The sequence below is a fragment of the Oryzias latipes genome, chromosome 19, assembly GCF_002234675.1.
Source record: "Oryzias latipes chromosome 19, ASM223467v1".
NCBI lineage: Eukaryota > Metazoa > Chordata > Actinopteri > Beloniformes > Adrianichthyidae > Oryzias > Oryzias latipes.
In genome coordinates, this window is record NC_019877.2 from 12,041,992 (window position 1) to 12,058,603 (window position 16,612).

Sequence of the window (16,612 nt, forward strand, 5' to 3'; positions counted from 1 at the left end):
CATCCTTCACACTTTTCATAACCATAAAATTGTATTTTCTGATTGAAAACATGACTTTTGCAATTTATTTAATACAGCAGACATACAGAATGGATCTTGCAGCTTAAATAAATTGATGACAGAACTATAAGATTGACTTTTTGTTACAAATGAATAAAATCATTCTGTGCAGGAGCTGCTCTCTTTTTTAAACTTGCAAAGGACATAAAAACAGGGGGAAAAAAAACAGTTTAAACACCATGGGCTATAGCTGCATTCAAGATTACGTGTTTAGCGTGTCTTTGAACGCACGTCACATGCACGGTGTGTCTGTAGCTTCAGCGTCATCCTCTGCTGAAGGTTGTGCTGCTCCTGCAGGTAGCAACCCTGCATTAACACACATACTTAATGTATCCTACTGTAATTTAACATTACTTACAGTTAAATGCAAATAGGTTTTAAGCGTTCTCAAATCTTCCATACGTCTAGGCCATGTAAAATACATGCTAAATGTTTTTCTGTAACCTTATGCGGTCACATTTCATCAAGTCAGAGAATCCTAGAGAGTCCTAGAATTAAATGCTAACACAAAGTACGATGAAATGTAAAGCTTTTATGTTGTTTGGGATTGCTTAGTGACTCATAAATACCAGGAAAGTGATTTTTAAAAGGATGAAAAGTGAACGTTGACATCCAGGCTTAAATGCAGGAATCTCTCTTTGATGCAAAGCAGGTGTCGTTCTATGACATGCAGCCTTTATTCAGTGTGTCTGCATATCTCACCTGTCACTGACGCAGCTTTCCTGGCTTAATGTTATGTGTTTAATGTCAGTTTACACCTTTCAGGTGTGTGCTTTGATGACAGGATGATATTTGGTTCTCAACTGCACCTTTTCCATTACGTCCCTCTTAAAAAAGTGATGTCAAATAATATTAAGTAGATAGTAGTTAAATCCATCCAAGTACGGGCTTCTTCCGGGATTTTCACTGTCAGAAATTATAAAATTAGACAATTGCGTATCACATACACACCCTATGTGAGCTTCATCAGTAAGGGGCCAGTACTAGCTAGTGCCGTACAAAAAAACAGAATGTGGTGGTAAGGTATGACATCATCACCTGTTCATCACAAGTGCATGCAACTTACGTTTGCCTTACGAAAAATTCACGATACAATTACCACACGCATGATAATTGTAATTTCCATTTTCATGAAGTCTGTTGTGGTGGCCATACGAGAAACTGCAAGACACACCTGCATTCCCCTTAACCCACGTTAGCGTTGGGAGTGGAGTCATCTGGACCCCACAAGATAGCACAAGGGTTAAAATGGGACCAAAAAGTTATATCACTCATACAGATCAACTCCCCAACGGGGGCATGTGACTAAGGCTTAAGCTCAGTTTTGGGTTACAAGCAGATTTTTTAAGAATATATGCAATAAAAAAACAACAACATTGGACTGAGCCAACCTGCACACTATTGTTAATGTCTACCTTGCAGATCCATATGCAAACAGATCTCTTTGTCTTTTAAAGTCAGATATACTGTAAATTCAGTCTGGCATGGTAAATGCTTTTACAGCACTCTATATCACATCAAAAGACAAGTACATTTATAGTTGCAACAGTGCTGCATCTTCAAAATAGAGTCTTAGAGCACTTTGTTTTAGTAAAACATTTGTGGCTTTGTTTTCTTCGAGTTATGGTGAACTTAAATCCAAACAGCATCCAATCAGCTTAGTGGTTCATTATCTGGAAATTAAAGTGGCTGGTGCTGTTGGTATGGCTTTATGAAATTGTCTGGAGCTTTGGTGTGTCATTTAAAATTTAGCTGGAAGCAAAAAAGTGAAAGGTTGTTGACATTTTCCTTGTTCCCCTTTCTGCTACTCCCACAAGTGGTTTGTTAAATCAGGACAAATTGAAGAAAGCACTTCAGACCTCGCCGGTCTTTAACCTCTACCCCCTGACTTTTTCCTGCCCTTTTCTTGACCTTTCAGAAATGGACATCCATGAAATAAAGATGTTTCTTTTTTGTGCCATGCTTACCCATTTCATCGTAGTCATTGTTGCGGACATTCTCACCTACTTTCTTTTTGGGGTTTCACCTTTCTATCGTTCCCTTAGTTACACATCCTTTATGTTTATGTTTTTTGGAAAATATTATTTCCAGTAGGCCCCCGTGACCCCGTAACCCTCCCAAAAAATAAACGAGTTTGGATCATGATAAAAGAAAAATGTATCATCAAATTTTTGCCCCTTTTGTGAGAGTGCAATCACATTGTTAATCAAGATAGTTTTGCTACTAGTTATTTAGCCTTTTAAATAATGGATTGTCCTTTTCTACTAATAAAATGCAAGAGATGCATTAATGACCACCTGAATAGTGGTTGAAAACTTAATCAAAGTCTACCTTTTATGTCTGCATATTAGCCTACATAGATAAAAGGTGGGGTTAAATGGCACATCAGTTGAATGGATTTTGAATCCCTTGCTTCTCTGGAATATGTCGTTGTGCTGTAATTTTAACCAAAAAAGGAAAGTTTATCACTACCAGTTACTCCTTCTATCTCTAATACATACACACTAACATACTGTGAATCTATACATTTGTTAACCGCAGATAATGAAAACCGCTGTACTTGTTACATTAGGTTCACCTTTTTTTTAGCTTCCCTTTTGTGTTCATTTGTTTTATTGAAGAATTCTCATGTGAGGAAGTCTAAAGACAAAAGAAGAGGATGAAAAGGTTTAAGAGAATGAGGAAAAAATACAAGTGTAAAAAATGTTGGATGTTCGGATCAGACGCAGACAGGAGACTGTAGCAGGTTGTGTATTCTGTTTGAAATCTAATGTCCGAAGACCTCAGCTTCATATTGATCTGGCATTGCTGTTATGCCAAGGATAAGCTTGACAACGCCATAGACTCTTTGACAAATTGATTTTACTGAAGGGTGTATGGCTGACTTCGTTCTGGGCTGCATTAAAAGTGATTTATGGACCCAACATCCAATACACGAGTCACGAGACCAGCTTCCTCATAAACACAAGATCTACGGTTTAGGCAATGGCAAAAAGACACAAATAAAGCTAGGGGTGGAGATGGAAAATGCAGGAGCGTTTATGGGTTACTGTCTCCATGGCACCACGATTTAATCACTTCTTGGTTTAGATTTTCATCTGGATGGAAAATGTTGCCAGTTTTTCAGGGAGAAAGAACTTTTGTGAAACTCATTTACTTTAATGCAATAAATATAAACAAAAATGTGAAATGTGAGTGTTTAATAAAAGCTAATATATTAGTTTGGCATTACCACATTGAGATAATCGTGTAACATCTTTTTAGCCGTGGGATCACTTATGGTTTTTGGAAAGAGTTTCTGCTGAGCACTAAAAAGGATTAAAGGTGTGTAAATGGATTTAGCCAAAAATTAAGTCCATAAATCTCAATTTAAAAGCATAGCACTAGATTTCTAGCATTTAAAAATCCAAGTGTTAATTTTTGTTAAAAGAAAAAGAAAACAATTGCATAATTTCAGGATCTACCAGTTTGTCTTTTCGGAAAAACTGTTTGGTACATTTTTAGGAAACTTAATTAAAAAAGAGCAGGAGACTTTAGACTAGTGGAAAACTTGGTCTTGACTTTAAAACACAGAAAACAAAAGGAATGTTTTATGTAAATGCCTTGAAAACACTGAACTTTACTTTATCTAAACAAAGACTTTGTAGTGTTTAATTGAAAAGAAATAGAATTAACAGGATGTAGAGGTGCTCTGCTGTGGGAATGTGGCAGTGCAGGACCCTCATATGCATGCAAGAGGGGTTTTGATATGTCTGAAAACAAATCCAGCAGTCATTTGTCAAGCAAGGTCCAACAATGGAAGAAAAACATGGAGGCAAAAAAAAATGCAATATGCAGTGGCAGAAATGGAATCAAAGGCTGGAAAACTAAAGACATAAATCTGTTCCTGTAAAAAAAATAAAATAAAGCAGAAAATACAGTGAGTGTAAGCTTTCTTTTTGCAATCACTAATGAAAGAAACAATGATTGAAATGCTATTTAAATTACACAACAATAATTCAAAACCACCCAACTAAATCTAAGTGTAAGAATTTGAAAATAGATTTTGTTTTTAATTGATAGATGAGTTTTAAATCTTATTAGCTGGGCACAAACAGGAAGCTTGTAAAATCTTTATCTACAGGCATTTATAAACTTCACAAATATCTTTGACGAAACTCACTGGCTTCTATACAACAAAAATGAACCCTGAGGTGGACTGGTAAAAGGGCGGGACAAGGTAAAGGTTGAAGTTTTGTTGGCTCCACCCACCTGTCAATCAAAACAACATTGCTTAAAGACCCACTCCAATGAAAATTGTGTTTTTTAACACGTTCTTGTCTCATTTTTGTCATGATGGAGAACATACATGAAACAATTTTTCCATTAAAACTGCATTTCTGAGTATTTCGTTTTTCAAATCGTGATGGATCAGAAGCAGATAAAAAACCTGCTCATATTTGTGACGCATAAAGTCCCATGGCTGGGCCAAACTGATCCGTTCCAATTCTGATGCCTCCACTTGCAGACAAATAAACACACGAACGTCTTTGTTTTCCTCGTCTGGGCTGGCATCTGTCTAAAACTGTACGATTGGATAGTTCCAATATTGCTCGCCTTTTGTTCCTCCACTAATGTAGCTTTGGGGTTGTGAGGGGTTGGTTAGTGTCAATGTTAGGATAAGAAAGTAAGGGCGTTCATTAAACTTGTACCTTATAATTTTGAATAATAAAAAACTCAAGTCTATGTTTTATTGTAATGTACAACAAACCTGTCTTATAAACAAGTCCTGGGGCAGCAAATGCTTATAGCACACAGGAGAATCTTTATAATTTTCTGGCTTTTGCTAACTGTACCAAATAAAAGGGAAAAGGAAAAAAAATTAAAAAGAGAGAAAATGAAACATCCACAGCCTTTTCCTTTATGCTTCTACCTCCTATCCTGTATTCCTCCGCCTCCAGAGAGGTTGTTTTCATGGAGATCTAAGTAATTAGATTGCCATTTAATCCCACAGCCTCTGTGAATATGACTGCTATATTTGATTCTGTGTCCAATCAACACAATTTACCATGTCAAGTGAATCTCCTAAAGAAGCACTCAGGTCAATTTAACTGATTTTCGACATCTCAGCGGGAACATTTTTGCCCTTTATCAAGTGGAAACTCTGGCGGACATCAACAAGCTTTGTCAAAATAAGACAGTTTTTGTATTGAATTTCTCGTTACGCCCGTCCTCCACTGTTGTAGTTTTTCAGCCGATTGTTGCAAGTCTGGGAAGAGAAAGCTGGATTTTTTTTCCCCCTGCCATCATGAAGGTTCTATGAAGGTTTTAACTTCCAAAGTAAAATAAGTCCAGCTGAGCACATTCTGTACAGCAGAGGCAGCACAGAGGAATTTGATTGAAGAGGTCTACAGCCAATGAGGATGCAGGACAGTGTTCTGTGAAAATAAAAAGTATGCAAAACCACGCTAAAAAAACTCCACAGAACTGCGAGACGTCGAAAGGTGAACCGCTATCTAGTGATTAAACAGTGTATAGACCAGTGTTTATCAACCTTTTTTGAGCCACGGCACACTTAAACCTTGACAAAAATCCTCTGCAATCTCACATGCATTATTGTGATAATTGTGGCAGAAAAAGCTGAAAGTTGCAGCTGTTTTCATGTGGGTTCGTTGTGGTTTCAAGACGTTTAGCAAGGACAACTCATTGTGCGCTGAGATTCTGTCACTTTCACCCAATGCATCATGGGAGATGTAGTGCAAACAGCCGCCGGACGCAGAAGGACTCGCGTCTCTGAGCTTCATTGGAGACAGTTAAAGGGGCGGGACTTTTCCGAAAACAGCTCTAGCTGAAGCTAAATGGCTGCACCGTAATTCTTATCAAAATGTCTTTAATAGAATCAAATAAAGACAAAGAAAAAAGTATTTTATGATCTTTCATATTTCTACTCAGTGTTTTATCAGGGCCTGTTTGGATGAACAAAGAGCTGATATCCTGGAGATGGTAAATGTTTTCATATCAGTTAATGAAGGCGATTTCCTACGGCACACCTGACCATCTCCCACGGCACACTAGTGTGCCACAATGTTGTCACGGCACACTAGTGTGCCGTGACAACATTGTTCACTGGTTCAGTAATCTATCATTCTGCATATTATTTGTCTTTTTCTTTTCACATTTATTTAAGTTTCATATATTGTGTTTCTTATCTCAAATTTGCTCAACACACTTCTGCCATTATAAAAACACTGTTGTTTAACACGAATCACTTAAACAAGCTGTCTGATCATGTTTTCATCTAAAGCGCTATGCTGAAGCTTAACTTACTTCAAGACTTCGCCAATTCAAAATCTTTCCAAATTTCACAAAAATATGTGGTTTCCATAGAAAAAGGCAGTACGGTAGCTTCTGTTCACAAGCATAGGTTTGAAATTGCGTTGACTGTAGATTGCATTTTTATTGTTTGCCAAGCTGCAAACAATCTTGTTAAACATTAAAGAAAAAGCCACTGAATAAACATCCGGTCCACCTTTAGGTGCCCAACACTCATCCTCAGTGTTTTTAACATACTTTGCGTTGGATTTTACGATTAAAACAAAACATAAGCTAGGCCTGCACAATATACCGCAAATTTATCGTTATCGCGACATCAAGCTGTGCAATACCCATACCGCAAAAGACGGCGATAATCGCAATAAACGGTTACCTTAAATGTGCTAAAACAAACTCATGGCAGCTTGAAATATTGAACAAATGAAATAAATCCCTTTATGCATTTAACCAATCGAAATGACCCGTTTATGTTGTTGATCAATTAGATGAGCCCTTTTATGTTTGATGTTTGCCTCCTACGTCGACGAGGGGCATTTGGAGTATAATTTTTAAACTGTTGCAGTGAAATGGAAATTATGTTTTTGGTTGTTTTGCTATTTGTTTACATACCGCAAATTATATCGTTATCGCGATATTAATCACCAATATCGCATATCGCGGGTTTTCCTCATATCGTGCAGCTCTAACATAAGCAAAAGTGCAGCAAAATAATTATTGGCATTATGCATAATTATCTGTGTTAATTCAATAGTACATTACAATGCCCAGCAGTAAATGCAAAAGAAAACAGACCGTTTTGTATTTTTGGTGAACGTTGCATCATATTCTATCACAGCTCAGAAGTCTCTTATTTGAGCTGCAGCTGTGTGTTGTCTTTTGTAGATGCTACGGATGATGCTAGCACTTAAAGACCCAATGCACGTCCCTCAGTTCAAACATCAGAGAGGACAAGTCATCTCTGTGGTCCTTGATTTTCAGGGGCCTATTGAAGCTTAGCCAGAGGCTGCTCAGTTATTGAAGGTGGAAGATAAAATGCTTTAAATTGCTCTTCAGAGGAGAACCTCAGATTGTGTTGAATTTGACCAAATATATGTGGTTTATAAGTGAAGCATAATCCTTTATAGACTTGTATGCTTTTATTTTTCACAATGTGTTGGATAATTCCATTTAAATGAAGAATATATTTGCTGTTGACATGCATACTAAATATCTTGTAGATTTATGTTAGCATAAGTTTACCTTTATGTAGAAAATCTCCAAGTAATCTAAATAAAATACTTCAATGTACAGTGGGACAAATAAGTATTTAGTCAGCCACCAATTGCGCAATCTCTCCCACTTAAAAAGATTAGAGATACCTGTATTTTTCATCATGGGTAAACCGCAACTATGAGTGACAAAATTTAAAAAAAAAAATCCAGAAAATTACATTGTCTTCTTTTTACAAAAGATATTATTTGCCAATTATGGTGGAAATAAGTATTAGTGAATGACCTGCAGAGAGCTGGGACCAAAGTAACAAAGACTACCATCAGTAACACACTACACCGCTAGGGACTCAAATCCTGCAGTGCCAGACGTGTCTCCCTGCTAAGGCCAGTACATGTAAAGGAAAGAATGAATGGGGCCATGTATCCTTAGATTTTGAGTGAAAGCCTCCTTCCATCAGCAATGGCATTGAAGATAAAAGGTGGCTGGGTCTTTCAGCATGACAACAATCTCAAACACACCACCCGGGTATCGAAGGAGTGGCTTAGTAAGAAGCATTTCTAGGTCCTGGAGTGGCCTAGCCAGTCTCCAGATCTCAACCCAATAGAAAATCTCTGGAGGGAGTTGAAAGTCAGCGTTGCCCAGCGACAGTCCCAAAACATCACTGTTCTAGAGGAGATCTGCATGGAGGAATGGACCAAAATTCCAGCAACAGTTTGTGAAAACCTTGTGAAGACTTACAGAAAACATTTGACTGTTGTCATTGCAAACAAAGGGTATATTGAACTATTTTTTATTGACCAAATACTTATATTTAACCATAATTAACAAATAAATATGTTTATGTTCGTAAGTAGACTTACTTTACATTAGTAATGTGTTGCATATTGTTGTTAAGCTGGTATGAAAAGCAGCTTTTCTTTATGTCAGAATTAGCTGATTCACGTTGATCGCGAAAAAACCCTTTGACGGTTTGTAAGAGTGTGTAATTTAGATATCCCTGGTGCCATCCCTGATTTTAAAGGGTCAATATCATTTTATGAATTTATGAGTTTCAAATTATTTTTCTCATTGAATGAGCTGTAATTAATTCCACTATCTAAGGAAAACTTGGTGTTCTCCTCTTCTGTATTTCCAAATGAACTTAGCTGCTGTTTATATTTTTAAATGCAGAGCATTCTAAAGGTCTGCGTTTTCCAACGCTTTTTGTAAATATTGGGAATAAATTGAGCAAAGGGTTGCTGGGCAAATACATTTTTAAAGAATCCTGTGAGTATAATGACTATTTTTAGCTCCATATTCTTGTCGTATTAAGGTGCTCGCTATCTTATTTTTGGGGTGCGATTTCTTTGCTAAATATAAAATCCCGGGGCCAGAAATCAAACCTAAGAGGCATTTGTTCTGAAGTCTCCTTTTTCATTGTTCACTGTGATCTCTTCCAAAAGGCTTTCTTTCATTTAATTGCATAATTACGCCTTACAACTCCTATAGTGGAGAGCTGGAGCTCACAGCATGTCTTCAAAAGCCAACCTTTTATATATAAGTAGAAAAAAAATAAAATGTAAAGATGTTTCTGAGAAGTCTGTGTGGCCCCTAAAGCAACATCAAATCCTTTTCTGAATATCACAGACTCAGAGCTCACTTAAAAGGTTTTTAGAAATCTCTAAGTATGCTGTCTATTTCTGAAAGGGCTTCTCTGAGCTCATGAGTAATTTGCACGTACGTATGTTTTTAAAATGCATTTCTCTGTATACATTCACCATAAAACTTCTAAGGTGAAAGACTCAACAATAAGGAGGTTCGGAATTTGGGTTGGCTCGGCAACGGCACACACTGATTAGATTTTCTGATGTCTGGAAGCTAATTAACTTCACCTTTTCGTAAGTCCACTCCTTCTACTGTTTATTTATTTTCCACTTTTCAACTGTCTTCCTCTCAGTCTCTAACTCCTACTAGGTGTTGGCGAATAAGATAGTTTAAGAGAAGAATGGCTGAATGAGGAAAAAAAAATGGACATCATTAGATTTTAAAACAGTGACCCTCATGCTAATTAACAGAATTGACTTTAGGCTTGCGTCCCTTCTCTCCTCTCCTCTGCTGGCAGTAGTCCAGCTTCACACTCCAAGGAGAAAGGACAGGACACATTTGGATCAGTGTGTCTTTGAAGAAGAATGGCCCCTTACCTGTAAATAATGCATGCGCTGTTCCGGCATGTGTCACAGTTGGCCGTGTCCTGTCCGGTTCGATAGGAGAGTCTGCGGAACAGATAAGAGTCTTAAATGAGTAATTACAGGACTTGTTAAGCTGCAGCAACACACCTTCCTTTCTCATCTTGTTTGTCATCGCTCGTTAGCAAGGCTGAAGTAAATGAGGGTTATGAGGAGTCGCTCAGCCTCCAGAGTGGCCTCTGTCCCGCTGCCAGGGCGGACGGAGCGCAGTGTCAGCAATTAGTTGCAGTTCATTTCTTGGAGGTCAACGCAGGTAAAGTTGTGCACATCGTGACTTTGTGGGAATACAACCATCAAAGTCGTTTAGGTAGGAGTCTAAAATGCACCAGATTTATACTTCAAAATATTTGAATGCTTATCAACTTGAATAATTAGTGCTTTTTTATGATCATTCATATTTGAAAAACAAATCTTCAGATTTCATCAGAACAACAGCAAAACGTCAAAATGATAAATTACATGAACCTAATTAAACTTATAATTAGAAATTAGAGTTGTAATGAATTAACTCCTAATTACACTAGCCAGAGAAGATATGTTATTAAAACTTCAACATTGAGTTTAATAAAAGTTGATTATTTAAAAAGCTAGTTAGCTGAGAGAATGTTCAAAACGGGTAATAGTATGAAAAAATAATTTTTAAAATGTTTTTTAACAATTGTATTATGTTGTAGACTTTGTAAATGCCTTTATTTTCATCGTTTACTTAAAGATGTTGACTCAAAATTGGTTCTGGAGAGTAAAAGATTTTTCAATATTTTATTTTGACCATATTTTTAATAAGTTATGATTATGAATGCTGCACATTTTCCTTTAGAAAGTTTTAAATTAGGATTTTATTTACTTATGAAGCTTCATTTCCTTAACTATGTTTAAACTGAGAATTCTTAAAGTGCATTTAGCCAATGGTGTTCACCCAGAACAAGCAGGGAGTTTCGTCAAAGATCTTTGTGATATTTGTGAAGTTTATAAATGCCTGTAGATGTAGATTTTTCTCCTACTGTTTCCCAGCGCATGTCCGCCACCTAAAGTGGGAAGAGGCTTAGAATCAAATGTCAAAGTGCTGCAAATCTTTGAATCTTGCTCCAGGCTTTTACAGCTCTGTGTCGGTATATATGAAAGACTTAGTTTCACATAAATCCAAACCATAATCATTAATTCCTCCTCCGTGATCAGTTTTCAAATGGTTGGCTTTTCTGTGAATCAAAGGGGACGTCATCCAAATGATGATGATTCTCTTTCGGCTTTTCCCATCAGGGGTCGCCACAGCGAACGAGTCGCATGGTAAACTTGGCAATGTTTTACGCCGGATGCCCTTCCTGACGCAACCCTCTCAAAGCAACCGGGCTTGGGACTGGCACAGAAGCAGAGAAGGGAGTCTTGAGAGTCTTCTGGAAACAAACTTTCACTGGTTGATCTTATATCATTTCCCAGAAATGCTTTAATGTTTCATTTTTAAAGGTGAAGGGATTTTTAATCCTTATATTTTAATCTTTTTATTAGGAAACTAGTATTTCTTTCTCTCCACCCTTCTTCCCAGGCTGCCTTGTGGTAGCACCACTGAAATTAAAACCCCTTTCCCAAACTCTTTTTTTTTTTTTAATCTAATATACCGGTACTCGTTCTCACATTGATGGGTTAGAGATGCTGATATGAGGAGTTTTTTAGTTGGTGGTATCCATAAGGAGGAAAAGTGCAAAGGGAAAGCAAGTTTGCGCCTTGCTCAATTATTTAAAAAATATAATTAAAGGACTTTCCGTTCACAGTTAAACGGCTACAGTCCCTTTCCCCAACATGAGCTAATCAATAAGAAGCAGATTGGTTGCACCAGCAGCTGGACTGCATCCTCTCAGAAACCTACCTCCCTTTGCCCTTATGTGTCTCTGCCTCTTTGTCCCCAGTGTCTCACCCCTCCCCACCTCCCTCTCTCACACCGAGTTGATACGGAAAAAAAATAAGAGAGAGCAGTGTTCATTTCGGCACGACTCCCTGGGGAGAGGGAAACCAAAAGTGCCATTAACGGGATATTTATACACCCAGTCCCCCCTTTGCGCTGCCAGGAGAGCTCTCCCAAAGGTCAGTGAGTGGGTGGTTGTCCAGTGGCATGAAAACAAGCGCTCGCCCAGTGCTAATAGACAAGCTAGCTATAAGTCACAGAGAGCGTGATTAATTGGCTCTGTGTGGCCAAAAAGTTGTAATGATGCAGCACTACTTTCCAGCTTTGTGCTTTGGATCTAACATATAATTCTTTATCGAGCTGAGCTACATATTTGTCCTATAGATGGTGGGCAAGGCTGAACCACATAAATAATGTTTGAGCGCTTGAATTTATGGGAAGCAAGGTGTTCATGATTTTTTACCCTTAAATAACTAGACATTACTTTCTCCTTTAAAATACAGAAGATATTAGAAAAGGTATGGATTTTTATTTTGTTTTTTTGTGTGGATTCAGTGGACGTTCTGCTTTTTTTAAGTTTTAGTGTGAGAGCTCTCTGTTTACATGCTCTCCCACATTCCCCACCTAACATTAGCAGTGCAACAAAGATGGTGAGTAAAAGATTTGAGGGAGCCAGCTTGGACAAGGAAAACAAAGGCGTACATGGATCTAGTCGTCTACAAGCAGATGCTTCAAAATGGAGCTAAGCAGAGAGTTTGCGTCACTCCCATCATGTTGTCTACGTCACAAATACAGTCTTTTTTAAACTGCATTTATTCGTCTGCTCCTGATTCATATTTTTGATGAAAAAATACTTAGAAATGAAATTTTAAGCCAAATGTTCTTTATATGTGTTTTCCATCATAAGAAAAATGCCATTGGAACATGATGACTTTCATTGGAGTGGGCCGGTTGCAGCACCTGTAATTTTGATGAAGAATTGCATACCAAACCATTTTTACTGTCCTAATTACATTGATTATTAGCAGCAGTATTTAAAATGAAATATTTAGAAAATTCATTTTTAGTTTAATTAGCTGAAAAACTTACGTCCTTTGCGTCAACATCTTTATTTTTAATTAAAGCAGGTCTTTCCTGTAGACTAATCATACATTTTTATGTTGATTTAGTCAAGAGCCTGAGGCTAGACATCAGAGTAAATGGCAACAGTATGTGAAATATAGTTCTTACTTTTCCTACTTTAAGTACCTTTATTTTTAATAAAATCCCTCCTAAAAAAAGCATGTTCACCAGTATATTCTGTCTTCTAATAGCATCAGATATTCTACACTCCAGTACCTTAGCATAATCTGAGTCATTGTATCTTTCTAAAAATGTTGGCAAATATAAAAAAAATCCTGAACCGTTATCTGAGGCAACACAAGATCGAGGAAGCCTGCACAGTTTTAATAGACCCCACCGGGAGCAGTCATAACACGCATATGCTTACCTCCTTTTTTTCACTTCATATTTGAATTCAGACAAGGTATATTTTGAATTGCAAAAAATACAAATACAAGTTGGAAATAATCATTTCAGCTATACTTCCAAGTGGCACTGGTGCACCCAATTATGAAATTAGGTGGCATCGTCTCTTAAAAAAAGGTAGTAAAAGATGATTAAATGTTCCCTGTCTGGAGTCCTCCAAAGTTATATGACTTCTTTTCGTAGCACTTACTTTTTAAGCCCATTGAGAAATGTATCAGTGGTACTTAGAAGATATTAATATAAGCAGGAACCGGCACAGCAAGACACTAGTTTCTAAAAGTCTTGCCTCTAATTAACTCTTGTCTTCAGAAATGGCCTTTTCTTCCTTCTCTTTCACTCTATCTTCCAGTATGTCACACACAAACAACTTAAGAAAACTCTGTTTTTTTTCTTAGAAATTACAACATTACATTTCTGAGATGATTGGCTAAATTATTTGATTGACCCATGTGGGTGATTTTTAGGGTTAACAGGTCTGTGGAAGGTCGCAGCTTCATCTTTAGGGAGGTGGTGGTCTGTCACCCTTGGGGCTTGGATGACCACTTATGAAAATCGAACGTACGATAGCGATTGTGATGCTATGTTCACACCGGGTGGTGGCTTCCCGATACTAGCACATGTACCTACAATTAGAAGATACTTGGTGGGAAATATCAAAGCAGTGCAAATGAAACTCTTGGTGTCCAGTAGGGCACATTCGCAATTATTAATACGTCCTCCTTGATACATTTTTAAAGGGTCGGCACTTCCGTTAAAGAAAAGGGACATCATACATAAGACACTGCCAAATCTGAGTCCCTGACTGGTCACGTTCAGCTGGTTTAGCTTTCAACTCATGTTCAATGAATGTGCGTTTTGTACGTAGAGTTAAAAAATAGACATAAAAACTTGCGTAGCTATGTGTGGGGCCAGTGCTAATGACCTAATTTCTAATTCCTAACAGTCAGTGTGCATGGAAGGAGCCCTCAAGGAGTGCAGACAAAAATGTGAATGAACATTTTCACTCAATGGCCTAATTGAGCGGTTCATAGACCTTGATATTTGATGTGAGCAACCTGTGTGCCCTTTATGGGTTTACCCATCTGCAAGAGCAGTTGTGACTAAGGCTTAAAGTGTTATTTTTCTTCAACATAGGGGCTGGTAAATGTTATATCATCGGGTCTATTCGATCTTTGGAAAAAAGTCCTAAATTTGGTTGTGTGTACATTAAAGTAGTCATAATAAATTAACAACAACAAACATTCCTTTTTGTGCTCTCTATGAATTGTTTTGTGATCTTTCAATAGTTGACTCTCCTCATTGGATTTAGTTATGATGGCGTTGGAAAAATACATTTAGAAAGATGAATTCTCTATGTACTGATGTTCTACTCTGAAAAAATGTCAACTTGAAAGACCATATAGACGATGGTTAGTTCTTAGCGCTACAATGCAACACCAATTTTGACACTTGGTGTAAAAGATTGCCAAGCTGTCCATGTTGCTGCGTCTCACATGTTTACGGCTAGGGGAAGCTCCAGCCCCACAGTGACCCTAACCAGACTGGTGCAGAGGATGGTTATAATGGCAGGCTAATGTTGTGTGAATAAAATGAAATTAGAATTCTCCTCTGGATCGTTGCACTCCCAACATTCAGGACAGGAAATTTGTATTGGAAAGACAACTGTGCTTCTGTCGCCAAACCAAGTCCAGTCGGGTGTGAATGGATTACAAAGAGCTTTACAATGCTTACTGACTCTAGCAAAATGTAGGTACTTGTAATTAATGAATGGAGACAAAATGTTTGCTTCGTTGTGGATCTGAACAGATGGAGCTGTGAAACATTGTTCTCTGATTTCCATAAGGTAAACCCTCCTATTGCTTTTTCTTCCTTTTTTTTTTTTTGTTTCCTTCATCCTCTTTTCCACCTGCCACTCCAGGTACATCTGATAAGCCAGATGTTCTTCGCGACACACTGAATATGGATCTACGTCCTGCTCCGCATGTCTGTTTACCTCTGTGGTTTTGGTGATAAAGAGATTTAGATGGCCTTTCGCTAAACCAGGAGGAAGATCATTCTCTTTTTCGACTCACCCTGCTTTAAGATCCGTTCTTTGTTCAAGCCTTCATGAATAGGAGTTTAACCCTTACTGGCCTTTAGGCTGACCTAAAGCTTTGCCTTTTGACACTAGATATTTTTTTACTGCACTCCTGGGGTTTTTGTTACAAATGTGTGGATTTAGGATATTGTTTGAGATGTAGATTATGCCGAGTTTCTTACTCATTGTTAGTGAAAACAGATGATCTGACCCCAACCATTTTATTTTCCGTATCTGAAAGACAATCCCCAAAAGGCACCAGATTTACAGTTTTTCACATAAAATTTTAAATTTACCTTCAAATTATTTTTAGTTTGCGATTTCAGATTTTGTTGGACTTTATTGACTGTTTCAAACTTAATTGGAACATTCCCCCTACTGTTTACTCTTTATATAAATGGGGCTACATCACTGCTAAACCCTTTCATTTATTTAATTTAGATTCACAACTTGATTCAATTTGATGAATTCTCTTTTTATCTGTCAAATTTCCATCAAAAAACAACCTTGTTTGGTCTGGAATATTGGTTTGCACAAAGTTAGTGGTTAAAACTGGGCAAAAACCCAACCTTCATTAAAAAAATGGACAAATACATTCTCAAAAGGGGTTTTTTGCTTGAAAAAATGCAATAAAGGAATTAATAGAAAGTAAGTTCATTATGAAAAAAATCAAAAATGCCTTTTCCAAGTAACAATCCATTCAATTTGATCAACCTTTTTTTTCTAATCTTGTTTTCGGATTTTAACCGACTGTGTTATATACGTTTCCAAAACAATCTTAAAACGTTTTTTGTTTTCACGGATACTTTTTGCATTTATGCAGCCATATTCTGGAAGCATTGCATTCTAAAAGTGCTTCGGCCCATTTGGAAGGAAAGAGCACATCACCAATGTTTTTCTTTTACTTTATTTTTGTCTTTTTTTTGGCTGTTATTTAGTGCAGTGGTCCTTAACCTTTTTCAGGCCACAGACTGGTTTAATGTCAGACCTTAATTTCAATGATTGGTCTAAACAGGACTGAAGTTTGTGTTTAAAATCTTTTAAGCTTCCGGTTTCTGAAAAACCTTTTTTTTTGTAATATGCTGCTACAAGAAATTTTGTAAAAAAAAAAAAAAAAAATTTAAAACATTTATAGATTTTTTATTTTGTTTACACATGACAAAGACTTAATGAAACAAACTGTTGATTTGTAGAAGTTGTTTCTGATTTTTAAATAATTCAATAAAACCAACATTACAGGTTTTTCTTTTTAAATAACACTGAGAACTCAACCCAGTCTCCGATCATCTTTCAGGATAAAAC

At 37.2% G+C, this 16,612-nt stretch overlaps 2 protein-coding genes across 5 annotated transcripts in view; one reads left to right on the forward strand and one right to left on the reverse strand.

Annotated features, from left to right (window-relative positions):
- dock1 (dedicator of cytokinesis 1) overlaps positions 1-16,612 on the forward strand; it is a 176,926-nt gene that overhangs the window by 80,018 nt on the left and 80,296 nt on the right. The gene's annotated exons all lie outside the window — the stretch shown is intronic.
- Positions 1-16,612, reverse strand: part of fam196a (family with sequence similarity 196 member A) — a 31,296-nt gene that overhangs the window by 2,623 nt on the left and 12,061 nt on the right. The window contains exon 3 of the mRNA XM_011488265.3: positions 9,765-9,836. Within this exon, the coding sequence (XP_011486567.1) occupies positions 9,765-9,836 (72 nt within the window). The remainder of the gene's footprint in view (positions 1-9,764; positions 9,837-16,612) is intronic.